The sequence below is a fragment of the Rhinolophus ferrumequinum genome, chromosome 14 (assembly GCF_004115265.2).
Source record: "Rhinolophus ferrumequinum isolate MPI-CBG mRhiFer1 chromosome 14, mRhiFer1_v1.p, whole genome shotgun sequence".
Classification (NCBI taxonomy): Eukaryota; Metazoa; Chordata; class Mammalia; order Chiroptera; family Rhinolophidae; genus Rhinolophus; species Rhinolophus ferrumequinum.
In genome coordinates, this window is record NC_046297.1 from 52,189,908 (window position 1) to 52,202,827 (window position 12,920).

The 12,920-nt window shown below is 33.5% G+C and overlaps 1 protein-coding gene across 1 annotated transcript in view; it reads right to left on the bottom strand.

Annotated features, from left to right (window-relative positions):
• The window catches only part of CSMD3 (CUB and Sushi multiple domains 3), a 1,093,095-nt gene that overhangs the window by 162,600 nt on the left and 917,575 nt on the right, over positions 1-12,920 (bottom strand). The window contains exon 35 of the mRNA XM_033126920.1: positions 11,392-11,595. Within this exon, the coding sequence (XP_032982811.1) occupies positions 11,392-11,595 (204 nt within the window). The remainder of the gene's footprint in view (positions 1-11,391; positions 11,596-12,920) is intronic.

Here is a 12,920-nt window from a genome sequence, read left to right on the forward strand (position 1 = left end):
TCCTTCTCTCACTTAGCCTACCATCCATGGACATTCCATGCTAATGCGACCTCTCTAACCCTTTGTTGACTCCCTTCTGTGTTAAGTGACCCATAATTCCCCACAGTGCCAAGTGGTTTCCTGTACTGCTCTATCATAGTATTGCTCACACTACGTTTTCACATGTTTTTATGTGTTAGTCTCTTCCAATAGACTGAAGCTGGGAAGATAAAGTCATCAACTTTTTGTCTGGAATTCTGTTCACTGTGGTGCCAAGATTGTAATTCTTCTACCCTTTGCATGCCTTCCATGCTGTCACAGTGACAAGTCATCCCCTCTTCCTCACTCTCCATTCTCTCCTCTACTCATTTCAACAGACGTTTGTCTTCTCCACTCTATTGAAATGCCTATGTCAAAGTCACCAGGATATTTTTGTTGTGATATGCATTGAAGTTATCTCCCATCCACACTAGCCCAAATCTTAGTAATACACCATTCATCCAGTCCTTAGGCCAAAAATACAGGACTCAGTTCTCTCTTACATTTAAGTTTACATTTACATCTATGTACAATCTACCAGTAAATTTTGTCAGCTCTACCTTCAAAATATATCTCAAAGCTTACTAATTCGCATCGCTGATCTTAATCTTCCTATCTAAATCACCGTTTCCTTTCCTCTCCACCACTGCTATAGGCTCCTAATCAGTCTTAATGTTTCTACTCCACCCCTCCTTACACCAGCCACTGTGATTTTTTTTTAGAAACTAAGGTCACATCACCCCTTAGCTCAATCAATTCCCCTACTACTTAGAAAAAAATTGAAGTCCCCACAGACTTGAAGGCTCCATGTGACTTAACCTCTGCTCTGCCTTTTCCAACTCTTCTATCACTCTCACCATCACTCACTCTGTTCCAGACATCTGGGATTCCTGCTGTGGGTTGAACATGTCAAGACCTCTCTCACCCTCTATACACTTGGTCACCTCCCAGACTCCTCTATAACACTTCCACTTGGGTATAAAACAGCAGCATATTATGGATGTCTTGCTCTAATCTCCAGACCCTGCTTTACTTTTCTCTGCAGTACTTATCATTATCTGAAAGAAGAGAATATATTTAGTGATGTGATCTAATTCCCGCCACTAAAATGTCAACTCCATAAGGCAGGGGTTATAGCTACTTATTCAAACCTATGTTGCCAGTTCCTTGAATAGTGCTTGACACTGAGTACTCAATAAATGCTTGTGGAATAAATTGTTGAATGACTGGTTGTATATCTCCATACATCTTGTGGTTACAAATTAAATCTTTACCAATCCTGTCTGCATCATGCCTTTCTCCCAGGATTTTCCTAAACAAGCCATAATTGTTTAAATCCACTTCGATCATTTTATTATTTACCAACAAAATAGACTATAAAAGTATTCCCAAATATGAATTGCCACATACACAATATTTTACAAAGTTTTACTTCCCATGTATATATTACTTAACCTAACATTTGTTTCTCATCTTAAAAAGGATATATTATAAATTTCCCTTCTGATCAGTATTATACTATATAACATATGGATTAAGAGGACAAGCTTTAGAATCAAACAGCCTGTACTGCTCTAAAATTAAGGCTCAAATCCTAATTTTGCTTTTGTCTTTAGTAATTTTAGAATTACTAAAAACCTAACTCTGCTTTTACTATCTATAAAACAGAAATAGTAATCTACCTCTGGTATTAGTGTCCATATTAAATGAGATAATGCCTAATAGTGGTTCACACGAATGCTAATAATCACTGTTCATTACTATATTTAACCACTTTTTCATGAATGAAAGGATGGATGAATAAATGAATCAAAGAACGAGGGTTCAGACCCTGCGTATAATTCTTCATTTATTTTATTCCCACCGTAAAGAAAGATGATACAAGCAGGTGTTGCCAGGGAGCCAATACAAGTAAAGTAGTTCTTTCTGAGTCTCTAAAGGACTTGGAAAAAGAAATCCAGATATGGGTAGAGGAATAAGCAACTGATTAAAGATTTTTTGCCTAAGGCAAGGAAGTGGCAGGTTCAGGGACTTTTCAAAAGAGACCTCCCACTGACATAAGTACTCACGCCTAAGGCCATATATTGTCAGAGCTATTAGTGGCTGCAGGGGGTTATTTGAATCACAGAGTCTCAGGGAGGAGAGCTTGGGGTTTTATGAGACTGCAAATTTTAAGAAATCTGAATTATAACAAGGTCAAATTTGGCAGATGAAAGCTGTCTTCAGCATATTTTTCAGTTTTATATTTCTTCCAAGTCCAATGTTCTCATCAAAATATCACTGTACTTTATGAGAATTTACCTAAGAATGGCTTGATATAATAGATTTGTACAAGATTAGTAAATTTTGTTTTCATATTCATACTGGTTATTTGAATTTGTGGATTCCCTAACTTAGCATTTGACCATTTTAACTATAAGCGCAACTTGCATAGCATGTCTACTGGGGCTGCTTTCCTGTCAATAGTTTGATTTAAAAATTACTGAACACTTTAATGTGTTTTACTATGACAGAAAAAAAAAAGAAAATGAAAGTGTTGATAGCAGTAATAAGAACTATGAAACTGAACCGATACAATTGAGGTGGAAATCATTAGGAACGTGCAAAGCTGTTTTTGTTTCAATTGGATGCTCATTTGGCTTAAGCTGTTTACTGAGCATTCATTGACGGTGAAGTCAGAGAAAATACAATCATTATGTATAAAATCCTGAAAATAGATTGTCAAGGGTTATATCTAAACTGTAAAGTATAAACGGATCATTTGTTCTCTCTCAGAATAAAATCAACCACATAAGAAATAAGTCTATTGTTTGTGTTTTGCCTCCGTATCTTTCCTATGGATTCTTAGCAGAGTTTGAAACTTCAGATGGTTTGTAAAGGTCCTAGCAAGCAAAGTCAGCAAGATCATCACCATGTGGCAAGAGACTGAAACTGAAAACGTTCGGGCCCTAGACAGAGATGGTGGCCAGTCGTTCACCTCTACAGAAATTCAGGAAATTACCAGCTATTTCCTGAGATCCAATCATTGAACAAATGTTTATTGAATACCAACCATGTGTCAGATCCTCTTTTGATTGAGCAAAAAAAACTATATAGTAACAGGAGAGAGGAGGTCAGGAAAGATTAAGAAACACACACACACACACACACACACACAAAGAACTATATATAACATGGTAGGTGGCTACCATAAAAGAAAAGCAGGGTAAGGATGTGGAGAACAAATGGAGCATGAGTAGCAGAAAATTATTTTCACATAGGACGTCCAAGGAAGATAATCAGGTGGAGATTTGAATGAAGTCATGCAGTACACCCGAAAGAAATCTCATGGATGTGTATTCCAAGGAAAAGAAATGCAAAGTGCAAAGGACTTGAAGCAGTTAATGTTTTATCCATTAACAGATATTGAAAATGAACATGAATTAAAGATAGTGATTTGATATCCACTTAAGATAAATCTGCACTTTATTCTCACATTTAAATCTTTAAGACATAAAGGCTTTTCTTCTTCTTCTTCTTTTCAATTTTAATTATTATTTTAAGGCAATGATTTTTATTTAGGACATTTCAAGCTAAACATATTTATAGTTAAAAAAATAGAATTGCAAAGTAAATTTTCGTTTATGTAAAGATGAACAGTTGAATGTGAAGTGAACCAAAATTTTGCCACCCTGAAGCTGCCTTTTGGAGTACTGATTGTAAACTGTTTATTAAGAAATAAGACTCAGAAAAAAAAAAAAATTTTTTTTGACTGTCCCCCTTCCCTGCCCAGAGATTCAGACAGAAACCTGTTTCAGGAAGGAAAGTTTATAATGCTGCCTTCGCCTAATTTGAATTAAGTATGAGGGCATCAGGCCTGGGCCTGTTCCATAGATACCCCCTGTGTCCCATCGTTTGAGTTGGCTCGCAAGAATATTCCTGCCATGTGCGTTCTGCTCTTCCTCAAGAAAATCTTCCATTCTCACTTCTGAAATCTGATACCCTTCCCCACCTTTCTCTTTTGTCCAAAAATGTCTTTTATACCCAATGCTATCTCATTGTCTTTGGAATTTTCCTGCCTATGTGAATTCCCCATGCGCATGTATTAAAGCTTTGATTTTCTTCTGTTAATCTGCTGAATGTTGTTTGAATTATTTAACCAGCCAGAAGAACTAAAGGGGAAGGGGAATTGATTTCCTGGCCCCAACAAACGAAATGGTAAATCCAGAGCTGAGCTACCATCCAACTGTCATTTAGAATAATCACCTTTCTATTTCTTGTCTTACACGGATCCCCTATGTCTTTCTGTTATATATTCAGTTTTCTAGATGTACAACCTATTCTATAAGGTGAACAATATGTTTTAAATGGTATAAGTTAATTTTCATGTGATCTTGGCAGGAAACAGAAGTCATCTGATTTCTATCACTAGGTGTGTACTTTCAAACCAATGCAAAACCAAAGGTAGTCTGTTCTGTTTAAAGACTCTCCATAGAGGTAGTGACAAGTTTCTCAAAAGGCCCATGGACCTACAAATAAATGGGTTTTTGATAGAGACATTGTAATGACTTCTGAGAATGTCATCTTTTGCCCTTAAAGTAGAAACTATGGCTGAATCCATCTAGGCTGGGGACAGCATATTAGCATTTACTCTTGAAGTTGAATGTCAGCCATGGACTTGCATAGTCTAGTGACTGATAGGAGCTCCTGTCTTTGCTGAGATGAATCTATAATTGAATGCCATGACCTTCCTTTAATTTACGTGGATTTTCACATCTGAAGGGAAAAACACTGAAAATAACCAACTGACACATTTAGCATATTTTTAAAAAGCTTTGTAATAATAATAATATAGAATAGGGATTTTCCTCTGCTTTAAACAAAATTGGTTTATGTTTATAATTTAGAGTTCTTATTCTCTACTTTCTATCTTCCAAACTATTCTTTTTTTCTCTCATTTTCCTTTCCTCTTCCTAACATGTTCTTTCCTTTTCTCTTTTTCTTTCTTTCTTTTTTTTATTGTCAGCTCTTTCCTTCCCTTTATCTTCAAATTTCTAAACCTGTTGCATTCAATCCCTCCTGGACAAAAGAAATGTCCTTGGATAATGCAATGTTTAAATTTTCCAGAGTTAGAAAAACAGAGTGCAAACCTTGATTAAATATACCATATTTCCCCGAAAATAAGACCTACCCAGAAAATAAGCCCTAGCATGATTTTTCAGGATGCTCTACCCCAAAAATATAAGCACTACCCCAAAAATAAGCCCCAGTTAAGATCGTCAGCCAGACGGATGCATTTAGTATGTCCGTTGCAACACATGATGGACGTATTGAATTATAAAATAATAATGTTAATATATAATTAAATATAAATGAATAATATTATTGACATTAATGCTTAAAATAAATGATAATATAAATTATAATTAAGTATTTGTAAATACTCAAGTGGGCACCTTTGGACGAGAGGTAAACGCCTATGTAAACAGATGAACTTGAGACTTATTGCCAAATGACCAATTGGAGTACAGACACAATGCACGAATAACATGTGCACTTGATAACAAACGGACGTGGTTGTGTCTAATATGAATCTTCATAATTCAACACATCGTGAGTTGTAACGGACATACATAATGCACTTGTGTGAAGTAAAGAAACGTTTTCTGAATTTTGGTGCCTGCAATTTTTCATCGCTTTTGTGTGGACCATCATCCTTTTTATTTTTTATTGTCAGTACAATATCTTTTTGTTGTTGTTGTAAGTTTCACCGGGGAATATTGGGGAACTGTGTGTTTCTCCAGGGCCCATTAGCTCCAAGTCGTTGTCCTCCAATCAAGCTGTAGAGGGCGCAGCTTAGCTCCAAGTCCATGTGCTGTTTTCAATATTATTAGCCTGGGTGCAGCCCTCCATCCCATGTGGAATTCAACCAGCAACCTCGTTGTTGAGAATTTGCACTCTAACCAACTGAGCCATCCAATCACCCCTCCGGGGGCTCACTGGCAGTTCTTTGTCCTCAATCTAGTTGTGGAGGGTGTATCTCACTGGTCCATGTGGGAATCGAACCTGCAACCCTGTTGTTCAGAGCTCACGCTTTCCGAGCCATCCGGTTGCCCCCTAGACCATCATTCTTAACTGTCATCATTTTTGTTGCCATTCCTGTCTTGTAAGTCTTCAATTGACACTTGATTTAATGGTAGACTTAAAGGGAATAATATTTTGACCCCGAGACAAGATGGGTGCAAAAAGAAAGAGCTATTCCGTCAAGTACAAGAAAGGAATTGTGGAGGACTCCTGTGACAGGACTCTTACAGCTTTCTGCAAAGAAAAGAAGTTGTATCTCCGAATGGTGTGAAAATGGTGAGCAGAGTAGGATAACCTCAGTCAACAGGTGGACAAGGGAAATGCAAAGAAGCACAAGTGTGGATAAGATTGGCAACCATTATTTTCTGAGCTGGAAGACACCATTTGTGAATGGATTGCTGACAGGAGAGCAAAGGCTTGGTTGTGCACAGGACTGATATTCAAGCATTTGCCCTTGCAATGGCACCACAGTTAGATATATCCTCAGAAGAATTCAAAGCATCACAACACTGGCTGGATGGCTTCCTTCAGCTATATGAACTGTCTCTAAGAAGATCAACAACACTGTTCAAGCTGGAAGATACTTAAGTTATTAAACGTGCACTTGCATTCAAGTCGTTTGTTGATGGCATCGACTTTTCTAAATACCAACTCTCCAACATGATGGCTATGGATGAAACTGCAGTGTTTATGGGCCAAGAATCTCAAATGACAATTGATCAGAGGGGTGCCTTGTCAATCTACATTACCAAAACTGGTTATGAAAGTGCACGTGTTACCTGTATTTTGGCAATTAGTCTGAATGGAAAGAAAGCCCCACCTCTAATCATGACTATGGGCAAGAAAGATAAGGTTGAACATGTTTCAGGCATTTATGTTCTTGAAACCAAAAAAGCCTGATGCACACAAGCAGTTATAAGGAAGTGAGTTGATTTAATACTGCCACTTGTTTTGTTAGGTGGCCAAAGAGTTCTGCTAGTCTGGGATTCAACCAGCACTCACCGCACTAAAGACATGAAGAACTTCCTTGCAGAGAGAAAAATAGATCAAATAATGATTCCTGCAGGAATAACTATCACAGATCTTGATATTGCAATAAACAAGCCATTCAAGGACTATTTGTGTATGGAAATCAATGACTACATTGAAAACAGAATGGAGAGAAATCAGCATGGAAACTTTGTGAAGCCTAGCCTGCAAGAGGTTGTGACTTGGGTGAAGAATTCATGGGATAAAATCACTGACACCTGTGTTGCCAATGCACTATGAGCAGGCTACATGGACAAGAAGTGCTCATTTAAGGAGAGCTCTATTGCTGGACATGAGAAATTGGGGCAATGTTTCTACAAGAAATGGAGTCACAAGAAATTCACGCCAGAATTCGGGGTTTGGAGAGTTATGACTATGTTCCAAAAAAAGATGACATGACTATATTTTGTACATGAATAAATGAATAAATGTAGACTGTTGTACATGAATAAATGTAGATTGTTGTACATGAAAAAAATAAGACATCCCCTGAAAATAAGCCCTAAGGCATTTTTTGGAGCAAAAGTTAATATAAGATCTGGTCTTATTTTTGGGGCAATACAGTATGTTTTCAAGGCCAATTAGAATTGTAGTGATCGTTATTTTTATTTTTTACATACACTGACAATAAAAACAAAACAGGTCATGAATATATGCCTATTGTTTTAAATCGCTTCTCTTTAACTATTTGTCCTTAAATGAATCAATTGATGGAAAAAAAATTACAGTCCTTCAAAATAGCATATACTAATACATAATTACTATAATTCTAAGAAAATTATCATTCTATTTATCCAAAGTCTTCCTTAAAAATTTTAAGTGCAAAGAAAAATCTTGCATTCAAGGAACCCTAAATCATTAGAATTATAAAGAATAACAAGAGTCCACACTTCAGCCTTTCCTAAGATGCAAAAATCTTATGTGGAAGATAAATTTTACATATACATACGAATTTTATTAAATCAACATATCAACAAGTAAAAACCAATAATAACAAACCCTTTATCAGCACTGCATGTAGTTTCTATATTCTAGATCCAAATCCTTAAGAATTTAAATCTTTTCTCCTGATTCAATGGTGGAGGATTTGGCAACAAAAACAACTTAATTTTTAAGTAAAAACTTACTTGCTTCCAAGAACTATGCCAAGGCTTTAAATCATTTAAAAGCCACAATAAAGGTCTGAAAAGTTGTCTTATTTTCCTCTTTTATCGATATGGGAATTGAGAATCAGAAATTATGTAAATTTCCCAGGCTCATGTAGGAATTGAACATGACAATTCAGTGTTAACATCAAAGCCCAGACTATTACCCAAGACTTAATTAACCCTAATTCTGAGAACCTACTACTGTGGGTTCAATTTTATTCAATTTCACATGATTCCTTACAACTTTTCCTCATTAATTAGGACATTAACAGAAGTATACAAGCAGAACTTTTAAGAAGTATTTCACACATTTACACTTCAATACTTTGCATGTGTAGGTACTATGAACTCTCTAACTGGAAGAATACACAGATTTTTTTCAATGATATTTAAGAATAATTAGCTAGTTTGTGAGTTTCCATATCTCATTATATTACTCTTTTTATAATAGATGCTTATCTTGAAGGAATTTTTCATCACATGTGAAACTAAGCAAAGACAACTACTTATCTAGTTACTTTCTATTATATGACATTGATATTTTGTATGAATACCTATATCCATAAACTGAATGTGACACAGAAACTATCATGTAAATAATTACTGGGAAAAGTGAGGCAGAAATAATGATTGATTTCTGACGTTTATAAAGAAATATTTAAATATCCATTGTGAGGCTGAAGAGATTTATTATTATTATGTGTCTGCCTTCAATTATTAAACTGATTTAAAGCAATGTCATTTCATATGCATATTGCATGACTAATTATCTCACAGACATGTAGCAACATTTCTCTTGACTCATGGTTCCTTAGTTTAGGATAATTTATTACTATTTTAATAGAGTATGCAGTCAACATATATTGTGGCTCAGAAGGAGGAACATGATCTCTTTTGTCTTTATGAGATGGTGAAAGTATGCAGGAAGGAAAATCTGTTTGTTCCATTAATCTAGCTCTATGCTGGGTACGAAATAGGAGAAATATCAAATCCAGTGATTCATTCTGCTTTACTTGTTGACTGGCTGTCAAAATGTATTTTAATAAGGTAAGAAATTACACATTGCAAATAAGATGTAGATATCAAATTAGGAAAGGACTAGCTTATAAATCAAAATATAAAAAGAGAAGCAGTCTTCTATCATTCGGGATGAGATTTGGAGTCAGGAAGACAGTTTCAAACCCGGCCCCTACTCCACCCCTTACTATGTTATGTCACTCTAAGAAGAACTGTTTAATCTCTCCAAGACTCAGTTTATTAAGCTGTAAATTCTGAGATTTAGTTCTCCATAGGTTTGCTGTGATGATTAAATTAAATGTGTATTTTTAAATTACTCAGAATGGAACCTGGCAAATAGGATGCTTTGAGTAAATGATAACCATGTCAGAAACTGTAGTTATTTAGCTGAAAGATGAGAAAGTTGAAGAGTTCTTAACAGCCTTCCAGTGTTTTACATTATTTTTAGGTGATTTTCAACAAATAAAAGAATAATAAAATAACAGTTCACATTCCATTAATTGTTGTGGGCAGAACTAAAATATTGTAGTAAGAAAAATGTCCTGTGAAATGTGCTACGTATATCTGTTTTGAGGAGCAGTGATATCAAGTTCCCAGAGACATCAAGTGACCATCCATCTTCTTTTTTCATTATAATCGTCTTGGTTTATGCCATTTTCCTAACACAATTATTAATATTGTACTGATTTGAGTGGTAAAAGATAATTCTATTTAATTAGAACAGGTTCATCCCATATATATTACATATTATATGAATGTATACCAAATACTCCTTCCTCCGTAGAAATGAGTATACTTTCAATATCGTTTCACAATTTTAAACTATATTTTATTTTAATGAACTATAAGTTAATATTATGTTAAATCTGTGAAAAATATGGTAAAAAGTGTTCTTAAATATTAAGAATAAAAACCATAGATACATGTAATTTATTTTCATTTATGGCAAGACATATCATTAAAAATAAATTTTATGAACTATAAGTGTATTATGTTATATGTGTACATATTTACACGCATGTCTTTGGTATAAAAATGTAGAGAATTGACATTATGAAAATAAAAATAAAATTTTGTTTATCTTTTAGTTTTTAAAAGTCTTCCTCTTATTTTCCAAACCACACACCAATAAAACTTTGAGAAAGAACTCATTAGGAATATTTCTTAACCTGAGATTAAGTTTTACCACTGTTCTTTTAATTTAATACCATGTAATTAAAAAATATATATAAATATATGTGTGTGTGTGTGTGTGTGTGTGTGTGTGTGTGTAGTTCCACATCTGCTCTTGGGACAGAGAAAAAAGCAACTTCCCAACCTTCTACATTTTCCACATCTATGGAACATTACAAGAACCAAAAGTCATTGTAATGTTTCTGAAATACTATACAATTCTAAATTATTTATTTTTTATTGTTTAGAAAATATGTTAGTCTGTTTCATATAACTCAGCAGGGCAAAGGACCCATAACTTTAAAAAGTGTATATTCTATTTACCAATTTAAATTAGATATAGCAAAGTGAAATGATGAGATTTCTGGCTAACCTTGTGCATTCTATACACTCACAGTGTTACCACTTACATTTGTGAAAGACTGAGAAAATCTCTTATGTTATATTTTTATACATATCTATAAATAATGGAGAAAAAACACATTTATTCACTAATGCATATTGTCTAATTCTTTTGATGCCAAAGTATAATATGTCCCAAAAAATCAGCTTCTGTGATTCTTAAAAGACATGTAAATTACGTACTGAGATAGAAATCTCTGCATAAACTTTTAAAAATAAAAAATAATATTTATTTCAATAATCCCATATCAGTAGCATTCAAATTGTATTACTGGAATAATTATGTTAATTTTCATCAAAATAAAACAGTACTCAAGGAAACTTTACAGCTCATTCAACAGTAAATATTTTTCATTGATTGTATCATACCTGGATTGCATCAAATATCCACTCTGATATGCATATTTACGTACATTAAAACTAATATTTAAAAATTGATGTATAACTATTAAATCTCAAATCAAAATTACAAAAATTGCAAGAAAACTAATTTTATAATAAAATATGTATAAGCACAAAGCAGGCAAAGTTATATACTCACCAATACAGGTAGGTAATGAATCATTCCATTGGGCTAAAGAATTGGGCACTGTATCACACCTAATTGCAATGGATCCATGGAGAATATATCCTGGATTACATTCAAAAAGAACCAATGAACCGACTGCAAATTCATTGCCAATTCTTCTTCCAAATCTTGGTTCAGGTACAGAACTGCACTGTGTGGAACTTGTTCTAGGAACAGCTGCATACAAAGAATTATTGATTTTAACTTCATATTTAGCAGAGAAATACATATATCAAAATATAACAGATTTCAAAGAAATCTTCACTTTTTATTAAAACTTTAACAGTTGGAATACATGTCTAAAAGTTTCAATATTAATAAAGAATAAAATACAATTTAAAATATATATTGTCATCAAAATTTTTTATTTAAAAACATTTTGCTTTGGATTCTTTAAACATCAACTAAGTTTTTCTTTTCTATTTTTCCCCCCAAACTCTTAGTAATATAACAAAGCAGTCTTTGTTGTGTATTTCAATTTATAGGATGATAACTGAATGACATATTGTTTTTCTTTTTAAACTGGGAAACCAAGTTCAAAAATTATGTGTCAGGTTATATGAGGTAGTGTCACGATTTTTTTTTCAGTAGTACGTCCTTAAAAACACAGATTTTTTAAAAGCAAATACCAATTTCATAGTATGTTCACAAAATTAGTTGTTCAAAACAAGTTTTGATGAAAACAAAAACTATATTCAGGCTAACTAAAAGTCAGACAGATTAACAACAATAGAAATTTTACTTTAATAATCATACAATATCAAATTCGAAATTGCTTTTAGGATGTATCGTTATGTCCTTCAATTGTAACTTTTTTTTTTGATTTAATAAAATAGAATGATAACAGGATGTTTTTTTCTTTTTAAAACACATAGAGATGGGATTAAAGAGTTTGACAATAGCCCAAAAAATGATATGATGAATTCCAAATAGATTGAGTCCTTTTATGTAACTTGAGTAAAAGTAATTCAATTTTCAATAGTGCCTTTTAAAAGTCATAATACTCCATATTGTTGAGGGAATACTAATAAAAATGAAACAGTAAAATATTATAACCAATATTATAAATGGGATAAGAGGGCTTAATAAAAATATAAAATATACATTTCTTAGGAATAAAGTTCAAGATACATTTGAGAATAACTACTACATGATAATATATAACTAAAATAAAATATTTCAAATGATAGCTCTTAGTTAAATTAAAGTGGAAGTTTGTCTATAAAAGTGAGAAAAAAATGGTGTAAACTGACTTTCAATTGCACAAAAACATTTAATAGCCACGAAGAACACTTGAATTCTCCTAAGAGAATAAGAAACTAAAATTTTAGAATGGAATACAATTTCCTTGGCATGTCTAAGTACATCAGCACAAAATTTTATATATTTTTAATTTAGGGTGCTAGACTATGAGGAAAATAGAATATGTAGAAAGTGAAGAATTGCCAGAAAAAAAAAAAAAAAGATGTTTTGAAAACAATATGCTAGAAAGGAAAAATCAG